At 43.3% G+C, this 22,339-nt stretch overlaps 2 protein-coding genes across 9 annotated transcripts in view; one reads left to right on the forward strand and one right to left on the reverse strand.

The window, feature by feature from the left end:
• zswim8 (zinc finger, SWIM-type containing 8) overlaps positions 1-14,407 on the forward strand; it is a 188,356-nt gene extending 173,949 nt beyond the window's left edge. For both annotated transcript variants that reach the window (XM_078531005.1, XM_078531003.1), the window contains 5 exons: positions 1,984-2,161; positions 5,429-5,602; positions 8,747-8,869; positions 10,557-10,735; positions 13,307-14,407. In XM_078531005.1, coding sequence (XP_078387131.1) covers positions 1,984-2,161; positions 5,429-5,602; positions 8,747-8,869; positions 10,557-10,735; positions 13,307-13,513 — 861 coding nt within the window. In that variant the 3' untranslated portion in view covers positions 13,514-14,407. The remainder of the gene's footprint in view (positions 1-1,983; positions 2,162-5,428; positions 5,603-8,746; positions 8,870-10,556; positions 10,736-13,306) is intronic.
• A 509-nt stretch (positions 14,408-14,916) lies between these two features.
• The window catches only part of ndst2a (N-deacetylase/N-sulfotransferase (heparan glucosaminyl) 2a), a 494,353-nt gene continuing 486,930 nt past the window's right edge, over positions 14,917-22,339 (reverse strand). For all 7 annotated transcript variants that reach the window (XM_078531006.1, XM_078531010.1, XM_078531008.1 and 4 more), the window contains 4 exons: positions 21,092-21,262; positions 18,889-18,998; positions 16,550-16,652; positions 14,917-15,768 (listed from right to left, as the gene is read on the reverse strand). In XM_078531006.1, coding sequence (XP_078387132.1) covers positions 15,643-15,768; positions 16,550-16,652; positions 18,889-18,998; positions 21,092-21,262 — 510 coding nt within the window. In that variant the 3' untranslated portion in view covers positions 14,917-15,642. The remainder of the gene's footprint in view (positions 15,769-16,549; positions 16,653-18,888; positions 18,999-21,091; positions 21,263-22,339) is intronic.

Here is a 22,339-nt window from a genome sequence, read left to right on the forward strand (position 1 = left end):
CACGTGTCTTGTCACCCTCTCCATCCTGCATGTACCCTCGAGGCTGAACCAGTTTGTCTCTGTACTCTTTCTACATAATTCTCTCCCTAACTAGCCTCCGCCCACTTAGTTTGCCTAATCTTTGCCTACACCCGCAATCCTCCCCCAATCCGCCCTCTCTTTACGCTGTGCGTCATCTCCCACTCTTCTCCAACTTCTGTTTGTGCGGTGCCCTCTCTGCCCCCGATAAGTGTCTCTGCTCCGTAAGGGGAACTTGTTGCTGGACATTGCTAATGCTGCAGTTCTTTCACTTCCTTGGCAAAGCAACATTTTGCCAATGTTTAGTTTTGAGGCAGAGGCAACTGTCGCTAAAATAATTCCCCTTTCCACATGTGAAGCCAGCCTACACTGTCTGCGACATCCCGCGTCTTCTGAGTGTTGAGCTTGTGTGGAAAGCTAGAGGGAGCAGACCGAAACAAAATGGAAAGATTTAGGCTGGAGTATCTGCTGAGCTTTGCCTGTGCAAAGGTTTGGACAATTTTAAGTGCAGATTATGATCAGCCCAACTGTAATTTCCACAATCATTTGCACTAGAAGCTAACCCCACCTGCAAAACTGGTCATATGTTCAGAATGAGTTCATCCCCATGGCGGGTTTCCTTTGGGACATGCAAAATAGCAATGTTTAAAACCCCCAAGCCGATTGCAGCATGAATGAATGCAGATGAATAATCCATAGAAAAATTACGCCTCGGATATCTTTTACATTCATGTGAATGGAAATGCAGCTAAATGTTACCCGCATCTTGTGTGAAATATCTCTGTCTCCTCTAGTCTGTTGCATGTGCCCCAGCACCCTCCCCGTCAAGGCTGAACCAGTCCACCTCTACGCTCTTTCTACACATTTTTCCCTCTAACTAGCCCACATTTTGAATGCAGTTTAAAAAAAAATACTCGGAGACAGACTACACCACTAGCGAATGGTTCTGTATGTTTTATAAAAAATCATTTAAAATTGGGTTTTCCACTATACATGATATTCAAAGTGCTGATTTTGTTTTGTGAAATACCCATTCTCAGCTATATTAATCAAACTGTACCTACTTACCACTCAAATATATCATGGAATATTCTTTAAATTGGTTTTTTAAAGTTATTTTTTAAAATGCTGTCCCAGTTGCACTGGCTGTTGGCACATCTTGCACTTGGTCAATGGGTAAATGAACAGACATTGAGGGGAAAGAGCACTTTCTGTAACAGGCGCAATTTTGGGCACAATTTTCCTCCCTTTTACCAAACTCACCCAAGGCAGAAACTCTACACCCTGGTGTATAAATTGCTCCCGATAGGGGTGGTAAAGATAGCTTGGTTTTCCTGTGTGTCCGTAGGTGTTTTGTGCTCACACCCCATTCCTGGCCAGGATCTGGGTGGACGCTCCAGTGCAACACTGAGGGAGAAATGAAATGAAAAGCCTTTTTTGGCTGTTTGGGTGGACTTTTCGAAGAAGAAGCAGTTTTGTGCTGGCCATTGTTGCTCCCTCCTCCAACATCTTCGCTGTGGATCAAAAATAAAGTCCTATTTACCCGATATTTCTTGTGTCATCTGATCATTATGCTGCTTCATGGGGGAGATGCAAATGCTCAAGTGAGTTAAACCCAAACATTTAGGCTGATGTCAGGAAGTTATTTAAGCAAACTTTAGCTAAACAGAGTTTTGGATTGATTGGTGGAGGAAGAAAGCCAGGGAGACATTTCAGAAGGAGTTGTTTGCTTAGCCGGGGCAGAGAGTGTTCAACTGTTTCAACAAACAGAGAGTTGCGTGACTCTTTTCTGGGTCTATCTCATGATCTTGGTTGAAATAAGTAAACTCAAAAGACTATGCGTATTGAGACGTTGTACAGTTGGAGCCAGGGCACATTACTAATCGGACTGAAAACATGCTAGTAATAAACTGAAGGCAACAGAAGTAGGATGTGCAATTATTTACTGGTCTGTAATCTGTTTAGGGTATGCACCCGGCATTCATTGGAGCTCAGTACCCTTATACAGTTGCAACCACCACCCATCCAGCCATGGCTGCTCCACCAGTGACCTTCGCAGGGGTTCCTGTGCCCCCTATGACACCAATGGCAGTGCATCCCTACCAGTCTGATCCAAGCCTGCCCCTGGCATCAACTGTAGCAGGTATGTGAGTTCTTTCAATTGTTAACGGAGGTAGATGTGTAGTAACTTTTAGAATAGTGCTTTAAGACGTGTGCCCATGTGGTAGTGAATACAGCTGCACACTCTGGTTCCCCCACATACACACACCCCCATCCCCCTGCCCCTGCTCACCTTTGCATTGGGTTTAAGTGAGTGAATGTTCATCAGTGCAGATAGATGTGGGGAGCAGAGTAGCAAAGCGCACATTAATGTATCTCCTCCTATGACAAATACTCCCTCTGATGCCTGAACATGGAATAGTCATCAATGAAGCAGCTTTCAGTGTGTCCACTCTACAAACCTGAAGTACAAAATCTCTCTCAATACCTGGGCCAAGACCAGGCAGAGGGGAAGTTTATAAAGATTTGCAGCTGATAAATTTTAATAGCTTAAGAAAACGCTGTTATTTAGAAATTGTCTCCATTTAGCTCTGTGATTGCAGCAATTGGAAAAATCGAATTAAATAAGTGTAAACTCTCACTGAAACATTGACTTTGTTTCACTCCCCGTAGGGAATGTCTGACCTCGTAAATATTTCCAGCATCTTGTTTTTATTTCAGATTTCCGGCATCTGTAGTATTTTGCTTTCGTATTACCCCCTCGGTTCAAGTAGCTCGTGTTTCTTTTATTCTTGGCTGTTTTCACTGATTTTTCCCTCCTGCTTCTGAAGACAATGCCCCTGGTTGCCTTACCCAATTGGCCTTTATTCCATTGCGACCCTTGCCTACAAAGAGCATCACTAGTTATCCTGTTCCTGCCTCTCTCCGATGTCCAGCAGGGATTGCTGAATAATGCTTGCTGATTTATTTTCCCCCCCAACCCCCTTTTCCCTGGACCAGGACCAGTTGGTAGCTTCACCACTGCCGCTCTGGCTGAGATGAGCTGCTGAACTCGGGCCAGGCATCAATCCCTTGCCTGTGTGGCTCACTAACTTGTTGGATGAACTGGCTGCCAGTGCAGCAAAATACTTCACGTTTAAGCAACTAACATCAGGCATTGCGAATTATGGAGTCTGATCCAATGAACTCTTTTTTTTTTGACCAAACTTTTGGTCACCGGTCCTAATTTCTCATGTGTCTTGGCTTCCAATTTTATTGTATTACAGCAGAGGAACTCCCGACATCCAGTATAGGCGGCTGCACTCTGACATTTAAAATAATCCATCTGACCCAAGACCAGGGCTTAATAATTAAGATTATTGTAGGCAGGTCTCTCTAAACACTACTTCACCATTATTCTGAGTCCTACGGAATCAATGTGCCTGTTTTATTTGTACTGTACTACTTAATAAATTTTAACAAGGATTCGAAAGCGGTGAGAGCATTCCAATTAGGTGGAGAATTGGCTGTGAAAACCTCTTGCCCTAAGTTGCACTATTGCAGTTGAACGAGCCGCAGTTATAACTCTGCATTAACCCTTAGATTGAACTAAAGACATCGTACTGCCTGGCGACAGCGATGTTACTGAGCTGGACAATGATCATTGTCTTGAAAAGAAAATTGGGAATTGGCGCCTGTGAAGTGTGTTCCATGGTCACTTGGGGTTCACTTTGATCAGCACAATAAGATGAAATTGGACAAACACCTGCAAGTGATCAGGGAGGTTTAACTGTGCACTAACCTGCAAAAACTACTTGTGTTTGTGTATTCTGTGATAGAAACGTCGAAAATAGGAGCAAGAGCCGGTCATTCGGCCCTTCGAGCCTGCTCTGCCATTTAATGTGATCACGGTTGATCCTCTATCTCAATGCCGTAGCCCTGCTCTCTCCCTTGACACCTTTAGAGTCCAGAAATCTATCTATTTCCTTCTTAAATATATTCAGTGACTTGGCAGCCTCTGGGGTAGAGAATTCCACAAGTTCACCGCCCTCTGAGTGAAGACGTTTTTCCCTCATCTCGGTCCTAATCTCATCTTTAAATCATCTCTTTTGCATGATTCAGTTTACCTGAATTATCTACAAAACTGGCCACACTCCCAGGTTGGAACTGCGTGATCCTACAGATTATGCTAGGCCAGGAAGGCCTTTCAAATTATGCTCAATTCTTTTAGGCGATATAATGCATGCTGTAAAAACTTCCTCATATCAAAACAAACTTGATTTACTAAAGCAAGTGCACACTAATCAAACTATTAAGCAGTTCAGTTGGGTTTTTTCCAGTGATTTTTTTTTTTGTCAGGTTACTCACAGCTCAACAGCCAGACAGCTTCATTAAAAATGTTTTATTTTTTGTTGATAAACCCATTTTCAACTGTTAATAAAACCACATCAGGTTAGCACTCTTGCGCATACCAAGGAATACTTTTTCATGGGAAAAAAACAGTTACGTTCTATTACGATGCTCCTTTGCACTGGTTCAGTGAAGATTTTGCCTTGTAATTATGCAAACGAATTTTTGCAGAAATCTGAAGTCTAATCTAATCCAGTGCATTTTGGATGCAATTTGCCAATGGTGCCTAAAGGCGTTATTCTTAGAGCTGAGCTCTGATCATATCTAACAACTGCTTGGAGAGGGTAGGACATTGAATGGCTCATCGGGATTTTTAGTTACTCCAATGCTAAATGCTATTTATAATCTTTGTGAAGAGCTAAACTGATAAAAGTGAGAAATGTATTGTTTAGAAAAGAGACTAGCTGTTGAAGTTCTGGATTGGACAACACTTAGTAAACAATCCTGATTGTGCTAAGAATTACACTGACAATCAATTTAAGATTATCACTTGGGCTCACAGTGTGGCTAGAAGCTACATATATTCACACACAGGGCCCTGTCCTTTCCAAATAGAAAAAACATGTCCACACATTGCATCTTTCTCAACTAAACAAAAGCAAGGGGGACAGCCATTCCCTGGTTCATTCCCCATGTCAATGCCTTGACTAATTAGAGTTGACCTGCCTGGTTTGAATTTCAACAAACGCTTGGCAGATAACTGTACCCTTGTGCATTCTCCATGGAAATGCCTCTTCCAATTAAGAGTCCACTTGCCAACCAATCAGCACCCTCTGCTCATGCAGTGTAAATTGTTGTTGCCTTTGATATTTGGAATTCCTGCAAATCTGTCATGATGAGTGCAAGACGAAAAGCTTCAACACCATGTCTCTTTTTTTCAACAATACTCAGGAATGAATGTGTTGCATTGTATCCAACTGCAGTTTTAATTTCTTACTTTAGAGTTATACCTGGTTATATGTTGAATATAATGGCTAACGTTGCCTGTTTCTCTATCCCTCCCCTCCAACCCCCTCTCCAGTTGCCAGTGTGCAGGCTGGAACCACTTTCCAGGCTGTTCAAGGAGCATCAATGCCAACCTTAACAACACAAGGCCCCTCGATAGTAGCCCCAACCTTCCCTACAGAAGATGAACAGCACTCTCAACCTGTCAGTCCTCAGGGACTGCACTACCTGCATTCAGCTTACAGAGTTGGTAAGTGCACATTCAAATAATCCTACATTACGCGAAGACTGGCATTTCTACAGAGCCTTTCACAACCTCAAGAAATCCCAAAAGTGTTTTACAGCCAATGAATTACTTTTTGAAGTGTTGTGGCTGCTGTAATGTAGGAAATATGGCACCAATGCAAGAATACTCCAATTTTAGTGATGTTGGGATCAATCTGGTGTTCCTTTGTTGCATCCCTCTAAGGGACGTCTATCCTTAAGTAAGGGCACCAAAACAGTACACAGGCGTGGTCTCACCAAAGCCCTATATAATTGCAGTGAGACTTCCTTACTCCAACCCCCTAGCAATAAAGGCTGATGTATATTTGTATGGCAGAGGCCTGTGAACTGTTTTGCCTACCTGAAGCTTGCCAAAGATAGGTGCTTGGACTAGAGAGTAGGAAAAAGTTGAAAAATTGAAAAGGAGTACTATTTTGACTGACAGCTGAATGAGTTTGCTTTTTTTTTTTGCAAAGCTCAGATGGTGCACAGGATACAAACATACGAAATAGGAGCTGAAGTCGGCTATTCGGCCCCTTGAGCCTGCTCCGCCATTCAATAAGATCATGGCTGATCTGTTTGTATTTTGAGTTCTGCATCCCCATCTACCCCCGATAACCTTAGATTCTTCTTAGGCAAGGGAATCTATCTACCTCCGCCTTAAAATATTCAGTGACCCCGCCCCCACCGCATTCTGAGGCAGAGAGTTCCAAAGTCGCACAACCCTCAGAGAGAAAAATTCTCCTCATCTCTGTCCTATAAATGTGAGCTCTAATTTTAAAACTGCTGGTCTCACCCACCAGAGGAAACATCCTTTCCAAGTTCACCTTGTCAACACCATTCAGGATCTTATATACTTCAGTCATCATCCCTCACTCTTCTAAACTTCAGTAGAAGCAAGCCCGCTCATTCCAGGTATCAATCTAGGTAAACCTCCTCCAATCCGCCTCCAACACATTTACATCTATCCTTAAATAAGGAGACCAAAACTGCGGACAATATTTGAGATGCGTTCTCACCAGTGTCCTGTATAACTGAAGCACAACATCCTTACTTTTTATGTTCAATTCCTCACGTAATAATTAGTCTTCTTGATTACATACTGTACCTGCATACTAAGCTTTTGTGACTCATGCACGATAACATCTAGATCCCTCTGCGTCTTGGAATTCTGCGGTCATTCTCCGTTTAAGTAATGCTCTGCTTTTTTATTCTTCCTGCCAAAGTGAACAACTTCATATTTTCCCACATTATGCTCCATCTGCCAGATTTTTGCCCACTCACTCAACTCATCTATATCCCTCTGCAAACTCCTTATGTCTCCTTCACAACATTCTTCCCTGTCTACCTTGGTAGCTAAATTTGCAGATGATACAGTGTCTTCGCTCTCAGCATCTAAGTCATTGAAGTAAATTGTAAAAAGTTGAGGCCCCAGCACAGACCCCTGCGGGACCCCACTAGCTGCATGCTGCCAATCAGGCAAAAGACCCATGTATGTATACTCTGTTCTCTGCCAGGTGGCCTATCCTCTATCCAGGCTAATATGCTACCCCCTACATCATGAGCTTTTATTTTCCACAATAACCTTTGATGTGGCACCTTATCAAATGCCTTCTGGAAACCCAAGTACAGCACGTCTACAGATTCCCCTTTACCCACAGCACATGTTACTCCTTCAAAGAACTCTAATAAATTTGTTAAACATGATTTCCCTTTCACAAAACCATGCTGACTCTGCCCGATTACCTTGTATTTCTCTAAGTGCCCAGCTATAACCTCTTTAATGATCGACTGTAACACCTTCCCCACGACAGACATAAAGCTAACTAGCCTATAGTTTCCTGTTTTCTGCCTCCCTCCTTTCTTGAATAGATGGGTTATATTTGCTACTTTTCAGTCTGATGAAACCTTTCCAGAATCTAGGGAATTTAGGAAAATTAACACCAACACATCTACTACCTCATTAACCACCTCTTTTAAGACCTGAGGATGAAGTCCTTCGGGACCCAGAGACTTGTCAGCCCACAGCTCCATCAGTTTGCTCAGTACCGCTTCCCTAGTGATTGCAATTTAACTAAGGTCCCCTCTCCCCTCCACCTCCTGATTTACAGCTATTACTGGAATGTTTTTTATATCCTCTATAGTGAAGACAGATGCGATTATCAAAAACATATTCCATTATCTGGAGTTCTTCTCCTTAAAAAAGAGAGGAGATTTGATAGAGGTGCTGAAAATCATGAGGAGTAATAGCGAGATACTGTTCCCATTGGTGGAAGGGTCCAGAATCAGAGGATACAGATTTAAGGCGATGGGCAAAAGAACCATCAGCAATATGAGGAAAATCTTTTTGACACAACAAGTGGTTCTTATCAGAAATGCACTGCCTGAGAGTGTGGTGGAGGCAGATACAATTGGGGGCTCCAAAAGGCAATTGGATAAGAACCTGTACAAAGAAAATTTGCCAGGCTACAGGGAAAGGGCTTGGGAGTGGGTCTCGTTCTTGCAGAGAGCTGACAGGGAGAAGATGGGCAGAATGGCTCCTTCTGTACTGTAACCATTCTACGATACCCTCTGGCCAATATTTATCCCTCAAGAACACACGAAATGAGAGCAGGAGCAGACCATTCGGCCCATCGAGCCTGCTCCGCCATTCAGTATGATCGTGGCTGATCCTGGGTTTCAGCCTCACTTTCCAACCCGCTCCCCACATTCCTTGATTCCTTAAGAGACCAAAAATCTTATCTACCCCAGCGCTAAATGTATCCAACGATCAGAGCATTCACAACCCCTGGGATAGCAAATTCAGAATCAGCGTCATAGAAACAGATGAAATGGAATTCACATCAAACATTGATGTTTGTGGGGGTTTGAGCTGCGCAAATTGGCTGCTTTGTTTCCTACATCACAAAGGTGACTAGGATTCAAAAGTACTTCACTTGGCTGCAAAGCCCGTTGAGATTTCCAGTGATTGTGAAGAGACTGTATAAACGCAATTCTTTCTCGTTGTGAATTCATTCCTCTTTTCGCTTGTGCTTTTCACACAGTCACCGTTTCAAAGTTTTTCTCTAATGTAGAGGAAAACCATTTTCTTGTGCGATGCTGGTTTTGAAGCTGCGTTTGTCCTTTACAGGAATGCTGGCTTTGGAAATGCTTGGTAGACGAGCTCACAATGATCACCCAAACAATTACTTCTCGAGGAGTCCACCTTACACAGAGGATGTGAAATGGTTGTTAGGTTTAGCAACACGGTTGGGTAAGGAAAATGTTTGAAACAAATGCGATGGGACATGTGCCGTAATTTGGAAAATACACAAGCGACTACAGGGCCTGGGGCTCCAGGTACAAAAGCACAAAGTTAAAATTAACCCATTAGGTGCAATGAAATGAATGGCCAGTTAATCAGTTTTGCTGGTTTTGGGGTTGGATACTGGCTACCCAAGGAGAACATCCTTCTCCTTGTTATAAAAAATATTTGGGCAGGGAAACCTTTCCATACATGTGAGAAAGCAAGTGTCTCAGCTACTTACCATCAGCCTTAGATGTTTAATGTCTCGTCTGAAAGAGGGCACCTGTGACAAAGCAGCACTCCCCTCAGTTCTGCACTGAAATGTCAACCCTAATAAAGTGCTCAGCAACAGACCCCACAATCTCATGTCTGAGGTGTGAGTAGTACCAACTGGGTCAAACAGACTCGGTTTATGTGTAAATTATTTGATTATTATCCTTGGGCCCAGACTAGTTAATCTAGTGTCAATAGAAAATAGGATTGTTTAAAAAAAAACTAGCATAACTTTGTGTCATCTAAATGATTTTGAATGGTATAAATAGACTGAGTGACAACTCTGATATTCAGCTTATATTTAAAACTAATCGCAAGACTCTGTCCATTCATCAGTTAGAAGGATTTGTTGGGACTGTGATGGTTTTTATGAAGTTATTGACCCTGTTAATGCAGGATTGTGAATCACTCTCCTCAATGTCTCCAGCCTGACCCTCTGCACCATCACCATTACCAACACGTTGGGTTTTCTCTCCCTTAAGGTATAAACCATTATTAGGTCAATTCAACTCACTTCCATTCACTTGCCTGTTGCTTGGCCGCAGGCCCCCCCCTCAACATCTCCGTTCAGGTCTCGGCATCTTCAGTTGGCTGACGTTGTGGTGAGTGGGCTGGGTACCGTTCACCCCTGTTGCCCCACCCTCCTGCCCTGCCCCCTTACCCCCACCCCCACCACAGTGAATTTGTTGCTCAGCTTGTCATCTCAGGGAGGTTGAGCACTGAGGTTACTGATTTTGTCACAGGGTGGGAAAAGTGTAGCGTCTCGTGTTCTGAGCTGAGGTGGTCTGTAACTGCAAAGGAGATATTTATGGGGAAAGAGTCGGGGGAGTGGGACCAATTGAAAAGGTTTTTCCAAAGCACCGGCACAAGCATTATGGGCTGAATGGCCTCCTCCTATGCTGTATGATTCCAAGAAGGACATGCGGACAGGTTTGGAAGGTGTCCCCTCTGGAAGGAGCAGCAGAAAATAAACTCCTCAGTGACAAAGTAGCTTGAGAAACAATTTTGGTTCGGTGATTCTAACTGCATGTTCTGTAAGGTGGACTGACAACACCGGAGCGACAGGAAAATGGGAGGATTTACCTGATGAATTTGCACTGCTGATGTCCCATTGTCTTGTAGATTCCATTGTGTTGAATAAAGATGACAGTTTTTTAAACAAAAATACATTTCTTTTGATAAATGCCATGGATTAGCTATATACCCTTGACTAAGTTTATTGTATACAATATTGGAAAGTTGTTAAATTAGTAAAAATGCTGGAGAACATTGCAGTGATAGTGTTGGAACCTGGCTATCATTTTAACCTTCCTTTGCCACAGCGGCGTGTGCTCGGAGCTGCCAGTTGAGAATCTTGTTCTTTTGTCTCTTGTGTCACCAGGTGTGAACTATGTCTATCAGTTCTGCATGGGTGCAGCCAAAGGAGTGCTGAGTCCGTTTGTACTACAGGAGATAATCATGGAGGCCCTGCAACGCCTTAATCCTGCTCATGTACATGCCCACCTTCGAACCCCTGCATTCCACCAGCTTGTTCAGAGATGCCAGCAAGCATATATGCAGGTAAAATTAAAACTAACCAAACGAGTAACCTTTCATGTATAAATATATATTTTACTTGGCAAACTGCTGTGATTTTGCACGTGGGGCATTAAAACTAGGTGTAGTTTTCCGATAGTGCCCAAGACAAAGCAGCCTGCTTGATCGGCACCCCATCCACCACCTTAAACATTCACTCCCTCCACCACCGACGCACAGTGGCAGCAGGGTGTACCATCTACAAGACACTGTAGCAATTCGCCAAGCTTCCTTCAACAGCACCTTCCAAACCCTTGACCTCTACCACCTAGGACATGAACAGCAGACACATGGGGACACCACCACCTGCAGGTTCCCCTCCAAGCCGCACACCATCCTGACTTGGAAATATATCGCCGTTCCTTCATTGTTGGTGGGTCAAAATCCTGAACTCCCTCCCTAACAGCACTGTTATGGATGGACTGCAGCAGTTCAAGAAGGCGGCTCACCACCTGCTTCTCGAGGACTATTAGGGATGGGCAGTAAATGCTGGCCCAGCCAGTGAAGCTCACACCTCATGAGAGAATAAAAAATAGATTAAGTGGGGTTATGTTTCTTTGGACCACGATGAGCAATCACTACCTTAAAGTCTTAATTTTTATTTAGTACTGGAACTTTCTATTATTTGTAGTTAATTAGCAAGGGGATGGAGTATAAAAGTAGGGATTTCTTGCTATGGCTGTACAGGGCATTGGTGAGAATTGCAGAATTTTAATGGCACAGAAGGAGGCCATTCTGCCCATCATGTCTACACCGGACTTCCAATTGAGCATTATGGCTTAGTGCCATTGTCCTACATTGTCCTACAACTAGAGGACTATACAATTTTGGTCTCCTTACTTAAGGAGGGATATACTTGTATTGCAAGGAGTGCAGAGAAGATTTGCTAGGTTGATTCCTGGGATGGGGGGGGATTGTCTTATGAGGAAAGGTTGAGCAGGTAGGGCCTAACCTTATTGTAGTTTAAAAGAATTGAGAGGTGATCTTATTGAAACATATGAAATCCCGAGGGGGCTTGACAGGGTAGACGTGGAGGTGATGTTTCCCCTTGTGGGTACAGTTTCAGGATGAGGGGTGTCTCATTTGAGATGGGGATGAGGAGGAATTGCTTCTCTGAGGGTTTGTTAGTCTGGAATTTACTCCCAGAGAGCAGTGGAGGCTGCGGGTGGGGACCACAGGCAGAGGAGAGAAGTTAAGGCCACAATCAGATCAGCCATGACAGTATTGATTGGTGGGCCGACTCCTGTTCCTGGTTCTTGTGACTTTATGAAAATGTTGTAATTGTTTGGGAGATCGGACAGCAGAGTTGGTTGGGGCACTGGGAGCTTTTCTGTAGTCCCGACTGCAAAGCTGAGACTCCACATCCTCACCACCGGCAGACTAGTGTATGTACAGTGTGGCCAGTTTACAGAGGCAGTCCCCATTATCAATGTGGGCACAGTCATTAACAGAAAAAGCTGACATAAAAGTCTGACAAAAATGTGACAGCAGACGGTTTTGCAGATAAGTGTGCACAGACATGTGGTCTTAAAACATATCATGAAGATACCAGATTATTCCATTGCAATGCTTGTTGAATCAGAGGCTCTTTAACAGATAGGGTGTTATCAACAAAGTGTGATAGGGAAAGTGTGACAAATTGTGGCTGTGCGTCCACTTGTATGGATTTGCAAAAACTGGCAGACTTGTAGATAAGGTAAGCAGCTGAGATTGCACAGAAATTGAAATTCTGCCTGTGTGGTGCTGTTTCTGTACTTGAGGGAGTACCAGACTGGTTCTATACACATGAGCTTCAGAAAGTCTCTGAATTCCCATGTTATTTAACTGGAGCTTGACTAGTTCTGTTACTGCAACCAGTGCTTATGGTGAATTAGCAGATCCTTCGTTATACTTTGTGCTTATGGGGAAAATCTAAGCAAAATTCTCTCAAAAAGGAATCTATCTTATTTGGATATGGTTCCTATAAGATGCCATTTTACTTGTTCTTTTGCCAGTAGCTCCCCCGATATGAATTGTACAGGTGAGCACTGGTTTGTTGAAGACCGTGTTTTTCTATACAGGGCGAGGAGGGTAGAAGATCCATGATTATTGAATGGGAGTATATTGCAAGGGCTGAATGTCCTAATCTTGATCTTATATTTTCTTTAGCTTTAGAGCTAATAGAGTCTACTCTTAATACAATTCTAGGATAATCAGTATTTTTAATACCTAAAAGAACTGATTATTTTAATTGTACTCCTGATAGTTCAGAGGACACAAGTTAGTTTACAAAAGAACCAGAGGGGAGATGAGCAGGAATTGTTTTACGCAGCCCGTTACAATCTGGAATGCAGAGGATGGCGGAAGCAGATTCCATAGTAACTTGCAAAAGGGAGTTGGTTAAATGTTTGGAAAGGAAAACTTTGAAGGGCAATAGTGAGACTAATTGGATAACTCACTATCGGCAAGATGGCTGCCGCCTGCACGTTTTAGGATATGTTGCGTTCGCTGCCTGGTACGTTTGTGTTTGCCTGTAGATTTTTCCAAAAACTCCTGCCTTATCTCCTCTCTCTACAGTGCATCCAGTACCGATTGTACCACATCGCGCCAGCAGATTACGATGATTTTGTAAACATCATCCGTAGTGCACGGAGTGCCTTCTGCTTAACACCTGTCGGAATGATGCAGTTCAACGAAATACTTCAGAATTTAAAACGTGCAAAGGGTCAAACTAAGGACTTGTGGCAAAGAATCTCATTGGAAATGGCAACCTTTTCTCCTTGATGTCTGTTGGTTTGTGCAGATTTAGGTTTAATATTACCCACCCTCCCCTTCCCCCTTTTTAAACCACTCTTCCTGTACTCTTTACTGCTACATTCCTCCTTTAAACTAAGGTTTTAAATGTCAGAAAGCCACAATAGTTTTTTTTTTTAGTTGTTGGTCTTGTGAATTACTGCCAGGTTTCAAGAGCAACTTCTTTCTTCCATCAATCCACAACCCTTCCTCCCCACACAAACAAAATAACCTTTTGTATGAGGTAGTTATTATTCATGTACATGTCTTTAACTGTGTGTTTATAAAGAAATAAGTGTGCTGCCAGTGCGACTGGGTAAATGGACAGCACGGTTCTCCGACTGTTCAAGGAGGAGAGGCCCATCTACAGCAGCCACCCCGAATAGACTGTGGTTTTTATTTATCGGAATTTCTCTTTTTTTTTGCCTTTGTTTCTTCAATATTAATGTTTTTTCATACTTAAAAAAAGTTTTCAATTGTTTAAAAGAATTATATATTCAGATTCCAGTGCCACTGGGATAGTTAAAGCTTTGACACATTTTTCAGTGTTACAAATCAGCTTATGTAGGTTTCTGCACTGACCCACCCTGTGTGTTTTCTGTCTTCTTCCTGTAATGTTAATATTTTACAAATCTGTTCTTAAGTTTTGGTCCGCATCTTTTTTTCTCCCTGTAACGGCCACACAGGTAGTCCTGATGCTGTCTGTGCTAGGAAACTTGCATGAATGTTTTGTGTGGGTAGTTTTGTTGACAACAAAAAAAAACTTTATTATCCAACCATTCTGTGCTGTGTTGAATACATACACAATTATTTTTGATTAAAGTACACAAAAAAAATGCAGTACTCTGCTTGTAAAGGCCCTATATTAAATGCTTGGTTTTGGAATGGAGATGCTTAGATTGCAGTTACTGAAGTTAAGGAAGATAAATTGATCTTGCCGATTTTTGCTTTACTTCACAGTTGAGTGAGGAATTCCAGGAACCTGTCAGATTGTTAGGCTGGCTGGATCTTTTTTTTTTGTACATCATAGTTTTGCCCAGCTATTGTGGAGAGAGTTTTAAGGCCTTGCAAAGTACATCACATCAACCACAAAATTTACACCAAAAAAAAAAGCACTTAATCCACTGGATGTTGCATTGCAGAAAATATGTTCAGCCTGTTGAGAGTAAAATTCTCCAATAACATCATTCAATGTGAATGACACAATAGGTGAAACGTACTGTGAGGCGGAAGAGTCAAAGATAAAAGGGGCTTTCTGCGCTTTCTCCTCCCAGACCAACGAAAGCTGAAATCCTCACCTTAGCCCATTTAAAAACCGTGTGGTTGCCTTTTAAAATGTAGCAACTGTAAGGAACTTTTAACAGCCCACCTGTTTAAATTTAAACAGTCCACCTGTAAGCAAGGTGACATTTTTCACACCAACACTGATTTTTTTTTTTTAAAAACTAAAGTTGCACATTTTTCAATGCCATTTTTCAATGACTTACAGGGACTATTCAAAGCGGGGCATCGTGAAACAATTTGAGGTAACTATCTGAGGAACAGGCCCTGTTCTCCTGTGATACTCATGCCCATTTCTCTGCACTGTAGCTGAAAATTATTGCCTCAGGGAAATTATGTACACATTAAGTAATTAATTGGTATGCACATGATTAGTACCTGGAGTAGAGCAGTGTTGTTAACACGGTGAAGGGCATAAACTAATCCCAACAATGTCAATGTTTAGTGGACAGGACACTACCATTGTAAAAGCAGCTGATGTAACGATCATTCCACAGCTTGACACTTGAGGGATACACTTCAACACCACAAGGATTAGGGGCAGGTTCTTGAAAGTTTCCAGTATTGGGGAAGTCCGAGGCTGTCACCAACGATGGTTCCATTGCTCACCAGAGTGACGTCCCAGAGTGCTCCTGGTTCCAGCAAAGCTGACTCGAATCTTTTTAAGTTGATGTGTCAAGCCTTTGCAAATTTGTCTTCAGGAACCTAGAATTGTGTCAAACTCCATTGCCTCCTTGAACATGCTGCTTGTGTCACATGAGTTGATAAAATGGAAGAGAGGTCAGTGGGCATGAAAGTGTCCTAAGAGTGATGGCAAAACTGACCAGACCCCTCACTCTTCAACTCCAGCTGCTATGCTGTAGTTCCTCCCTCAGCCAACTGGGCAGTGACTGTCCCAATTTGTTTAGCTGTTTTGATAGTTCAATGTTGTGCTCCCTGAAGTAATTGGTCAGGAATGTCCGGGACTAGGAAACAAAAACAAAAGCCAAATGTTAGTTTGAGGGGCCTCCCAGTCTTTCTCTTCTCTTAACTAGACAAAAGCTTAAAGGATAAAACAGAACCACATTGGCTGCATATCTCAGAAAATTAACTTCAACTGTCTAGTTAAATACCCATCACCATTAGACAAGTAGCTGGGGCTTACTTAGCCCCTTCAATGTGGTAAAGCATTGCAAGGTGTTCAATAAGGTGCCATCAGCCAGCGAGCAGGAAAGTTAGGCTGAAGTCATGGGCAGTGATATCACAAGGAAGAGTGTCCTAGAGATGGGGCCCAGATGATTGAGGACTCTGGCACTGATGGAGGTGCCGAAGGGGAGCTGTTGTATGTTTTATATATTTGATTTTCCTCAGAGCAAGGCAGAGATGATACTGTGTGCAGGAACTTTATTCACAGAGTTTTTGAGCTGAAGCATGGAGTAGCCAGATAGCTTATGTCTACTTAACTCTGAGTCAACGCCCAACCAATCAAGCACAGTGAGCATAGATCTGTTACAAGCCTCTCATAATCAAACACAGAACAATTAAACACTACAGGAGTAACTGGCCAAGGACACCTGTATGTATTTGCAGCTGGGAGGCCTGGATGGATTTGCAAACAAGGAGAAGCTGGGCCCAATGCTGTCTGGTTCTGTTTTTTGATTTCGGGCTTTAGGAATCCAATTCCAAGATTCTATCTACGCTTTTTCCTCCACAAATGACAACACAGAAGAGATGATTTTCTGCTGGGTGTGAGCAGGATACACTCACCGATGAATCCATCTCTGGATATTTTCTTCCTTTACTTTTGCCTAAACACTTTGACTTGCCACCTTCCACCATCTGGCACCAGAAATTCTTGTTGTCGTCGTACCTGATAGGGAGAGGGAGCAGTTTAGAAGCTGGATTTGTACCACAAAATGCACTGAAAAAATACAATCTAACACCTGGTTACTGCAGATTACATTCTTACAGCAACATGGCCTCACAAGATAGTCAAAAATAAGGCCCAGCCATCCAGGGAAACACCTACATTGTTCCCCTTCCATCACAACACGACATCAGACTTCACTGTGACAACAAAGAAAGTCAACCAATCTCCCTTTACGTGAAAGAAGAACTTGCTTCATGAAGATAATCTGCCCAAGGTGATTTTGGAACGAATGAATTAGTGCTTTGCAATGCCATTTCATATCTTGTATTAATGCAGCCTCGCAGTAAAGCACCACACAGATTTTAAAATGTATAGCGATGGAAAAGGTGCACAGAATGCACAGGTGGAAACCACTCTGTTACGAAAGTGAAGTATTTCAGGCAGCCCTGAACTTAGTGTTGCAGGTTATACCTTACTAAATTCACTAAAAGAGCTAACCTGGGTGAAGTGGAATATACAGATCACTCAAAATAGAAGGCAGGATAACATAGCCATTTCCCTCAATTTTGCTCCCAGGAGTTTCATAAAACTCCTACAGGAACAGTAGACCATTCAGGAATCCTATTCAATTGGATCAAGGCTGACCTGTATCTCAACTCTTATCTACCTGCCTCGGTTCCATATCCCTCAACAGTTTTGACGAACAAAAATCCATCAATCTCAGTTCTGAAATTTTCAGTTGAAATCCACCCCAGCCTCCACCTCCCACCAAATCAGGTTCAACAGGTTTTTGGGGAGAAAGTTCCAGATTTCCAGTACCTTTTATATGAAGAAGCGCTCCCTGACATCACCCTTGAACAGCTTAGCTCAAATTTCAAGGTTACACCCACCTTGTTCTGGACTTGCCCCCTCACAGAAAAATCATTTCTATTTACCCCATCAAACCCTTAATCATCTTAAACACCTCAATTAGACTGTCCCTGTAATGATGGGGAATACATGCTCATGTAACATGCCCTTGGATTTTCCAGCTCCAGTATCTACACTGCAGAACCCAAAGCCCAATATATCCTTCCTGAGCTGTGATGTGCAGAACCAAATGCAACCCTGGAGGAACTAGACATATTTCATCTCTATCAGTAAAGTTACAAATCATTGACTATCACTTGTATCGTGCATTTTACAATCTTGGGATGTCTCAAAGCACATTACAGCCAGTAAGCTACTTTTGAACTGCAATCACTGTTGTAGGAAGCACTACACGCTCCCACAAGCAGCAACGTGAGCATGGGCAGTTAATCTGTTCTAGTGATGTTGGTTGAGGGATAGACAACTGATCAGCACATCAGGGAGAAATCAGCTCCACTTTTTCAACATAGTTCTATGGTATATTTACATCCAGCTGAGATGGCAGACACAGCCTTGGTTCAGCATCACGTCTAAAAGGCACCTCCAACAGTGCAACTCTCCCTCGGTGCCGCTGTTGAAGGGTCAGCCTGGATTATGTGTTCAAGACTCCGTGATGGGGCTTGAACTTTATGACTCCAAGGCAAAATGCTGCCAACTGAGCCAACCAACTGTACAGCGTTTTGGTGAGATCACATCTGGAGCACTGGGTACAGTTTTGGTCTCCTTACTTAAGGAGGGATATACTTGCATTGGAAGCAGTTCAGAGAAGGTTCACTCAACTGATTCCTGGGATTAAGGGGTTGTCTTATGAGGAAAGGTTGAGCCTATACCCACTGGAGTTTAGAAGAATGAGAAACAATCTTATTGAAAAAATAAGATTCTTGTTGGGGGCGGGGGTGGGGGTAGGTTCGCAGGGTAGAAGCTGGGAGGATGTTTTCTTTTGTGGGGGAATCTAGATCTAGGGGACTTGGTTTCACAATAAGGGGTCCCCCATTTACGATGGGAGATGAAGAGGAATTTCTTCTCTCAGAGGATTGTTAGTATTTGGAATTCTCTTCCAGAGGGCATTGGAGGCCAGGTCATTGAGATTTAAGGCTGAGGCAGATTTTTTGACCAACAAGGAAGTCAAGGGTTATGGGGAAGACAGGCAGGATAGTCAGATCAGTCATGATCTTATTGAATGGCGGCGCAGGCTCGATGGGCCGAATGGTTCCCATTTCTTATCATCTTATGTTGATCTGCAGAACAGGAGGCACGAAGGAAAAAGACACAGAAGCCATGAGTTACTCTTCCAACAGATGGAAAAGGAATTGATGGAAATACATACATCAGAGCCTGAGTGTAGTTGAAGTGAGGGGCAACACCAAGGAATTTCTGCACACTCTCCATGACAGCCACAGGGTTGTTGCGTAACTGTAAGCCATTGACAACGAGAAACTACAAGAGAAGAAGAAATAAGCCTTTTAAATGTCAACCAGAAGGAAGTTTCACATAGAATTTATAGCACAGAAACAGGCCATTCAGCCCTATTGCTCCATGGTGTCCTCCACAAGACTCCTCCCACATTATCTCATCACAACCCATCAGCATAATCTTTCTCCCCAATGTTTTCATCTCGCTTCCCCCTTCAATGCATTCACCTCAACCACTCCCCATGGTAGCGAGTTCCACATTCTCATCTCTCTCTCTTGTGTAAGGGAGTTTCTCCTGGAATCCCTTAGTGGTGCCTATCTTATATTGGATAGGAGGTCCTGTGGCGCCACCTCTGCCTCTGAGCCAGAGGTTCCAGGTTCGAGTCCCACCCCAGGACATGACGGCCAAGGAAGGTGTGTTCATATCACGGCCAAACAGGTAGCGTATCAACCTGAAAATCCAGCAGGTGGGTACGAGTGGGAGAGATTCCTAGTCGGCCACATGATGGAAAGAGTGTTGGAGCCCCTAGCATCACTATCCATAGCTCCAGACGACAATGTGCATGTAAAAGTGCCTGTTGTCACGGCAACTCGGACTCCCTGAGCTAACTGTAACACGTCACCATCATTAATATTTATGCCCCCCTCTCCCCCCAGTTTTGGTCTCCTCCACAAGTGGAGACATGTCTGGATCCATCCTATCAAACCTCTTCACCATTTTGAGGGTTTCGGTCAGCTCACACCTCAGCCTTTCCCTTTTTGTTTTAAAAAGAGAAAAGTAAGAAAAATTAGTTGGTACAAACTTGTGGCTTTCGGGGATGGGGGAACAATCAGATCACAAATTTGAGCGTTAAAAATATTTGCTGTTAAAGTTGGAGCTGGAATTGGAGAATTTGAGAAGGAGCCTTTCTCATTCCTTTCCTTTGTTCTGAGAACAAAAATGTCCAAGCGCTTAGTGGGCTGCTCAGAAAAGTACTCGAGCTGTTGAGCCTAACAAGTCTTTAATGTTGCTGAAAAGAGAGACATGTCACTGAAGCTTTCTGTCTTGTACTTATCAGGATAAATGCAAGAATGCCAAATTTCAAATGATCACAACAATTTATATTACTGGTTGACAAGTTGGCTCTGTCTAGCCGAGGTGTTGCCATGGAGAAAGCAACAGGGAACTACAGGCTCCCCTAGCTTCCAGGTAATTCAAAAAAGGTGCAAGGCTTGAACATATTCCTATTACTTGCAGAGGACAAGGCTCTGCGTATGAATGTGTGTTGCTTCCAGCAAGTGTTAATGAGCCAAGTTACAAGCTCAACTGATTATCTTAAATTGGTTGTTAGTGTAGTTATTAGCGCACTCAGGATTAGTCAGCAAGTGCTGCTCAAGACAGAAATCACATCTAACAGTAGAACAAATCTTTATTTTCTGATTTATTCATCACTTGCTATGACTCAGATCTAAGGAACAACAGTGGAGGGCAGTTAGAGGCCCTCAGCAAAGAATATAATACAAATTCATCAATTCTACATTCAGAAAGGGAGGGTCTCACTTGATGGGAAGGTGGATTGGGGATCAGTGTTGTAATCTGGTGTTGTAATTCTGTCTCTGTCCCTCTTGGGAATATGGGATCACTCTTTTACCACTTTTCTTTTGCTGTCATCACTGTTTTTTCAATTATTTAGGGGTAGTGGTAGTGAAGGCTCTTTTGCACCTCCTACTTTTGATTAAGTCACCACACAAGCTTTCCAAAATGTTTCCCTGCATATCATACTGGTACCTCCAACAGTGCAGCACTCCTTCAGGATTGCATTGAAGTCTCAGCCTAGATTTTGTGTTAATGGAGAGATAATAATTGGCCAGGGCACCGGGGAGAATGCCGCTGCTCTTTTTCAAATGGTGCCATGAAGATCTTTTATGCCCACCTGAGGGGGGCGGATAGGGCATCAGTTTAACATCTGATCTGAAAGATAGCACCTCTGGCAGTGTAGCATTCCCTCAGTACTGCACTGGAGTGTCAGCCTAGATTTTGTACTGGTTTCTGGGGTGAGATTTGAACCCACAGCCTTCTGACTCCAGAGGCAAGAGCCACAGCCAACACCTAAGGATGACAATGGAAGCAAGTCGTACCTGAGAGGGTTGATAGTAAGTTAGCCACCGTTCAATGTGGTTGGCGTACCAGCCAGGAACCAGGCAGCGGTTCTTCAGAATACGAAGATCTCTTGGGGAATCTAGTCCTGCTGTGATCACCTGATAGAAGGTGTAGTTCAGGGCTGCAGAGTCATGGTGAGCTCTCTGGTGCTGTGGAAAAACCAACAGGTCAACATTCTGCGAGGCATTGGCTGCTACTGAGAGACAGCAACTGATAGCCTTTTGTTTAGGCAAGGCAAGTTACAAAACTGTGGTAGGTAGACGGAGCTCAGAGACAGACCTGCCATGATCTAACTGAATGGCGGAGCAGGCTCAATGGGTTGAATGGTCTCCTCCTCCTGTTCCCCTCCGAAAAGACACCAGTATAATTACCACAAAGATCCCTGTTTGATCTTAAGGAAACAAGAGCCCTTGATGACTCTTGGTCAACACAAGGTACACTGCTCCTATATCTCTTCTAAGATATCACTGTTTGCTGTGGAGACATTAGCAGCCCTGCTCAAGAGTTCACACTGCTTGCGTCTGTATAAAGTAACATAAAATCACACACATGCGTGTTTTAGCTCCCATTTTTACTTGAGTGCAGCACAATCATTTGAAAGAGAGAAAGTCCTCCATCTGATTCCTCCTCCTCCAGGTACCACGCCCTAAGAGGTCATGGCAACCATGGACCTCCATTGGATTGGTCCATGACTGTGCTTGGCAAAGTACTGCAGTGGTTTGCCGTTGCCTTCTGCAGTATGGCTGACCAGGAAACTCTCCCACTCTTTACCACCTGCCATCTGGCGTATTGGAAGGATTTAAAGGCTGATAATCAACCTGTTACGAACACACCCTCCATGGCCATCGAGTCCTGAAGTGGGACTTGAACCCGGAGGTTCTGACCCAGAGGTAGGAATGCTACCCACTATGCCACAAGACCTCGCCATCTGATTACTGATGCCAAATAATTCAGAATTTGACAGCACAGGTGACTTTTTGGCCCCTCAGTCCTGTGCTGGGTCTTTGAAAGAGCTTTTCAGTTAATCCCACTTCCCTGTCCTTTTCCTTTGGCCCAGCAAATTTTCCCTTTCGGTTTTTATCCAATTCTTTCTTTGAAAGTTTTGATTGAAACGGCTTCAGTCCTTCATTCAGGCAGGTGCGTTCCAGATCATAACAGAATCACCTCTGGCTCTTTTGCCCTTTACCTTAAATCTGTGTCCTCTGGTTACTTGGTCTCCTGCCAGT

The sequence above is a fragment of the Cetorhinus maximus genome, chromosome 27, assembly GCF_964194155.1.
Source record: "Cetorhinus maximus chromosome 27, sCetMax3.hap1.1, whole genome shotgun sequence".
NCBI lineage: Eukaryota > Metazoa > Chordata > Chondrichthyes > Lamniformes > Cetorhinidae > Cetorhinus > Cetorhinus maximus.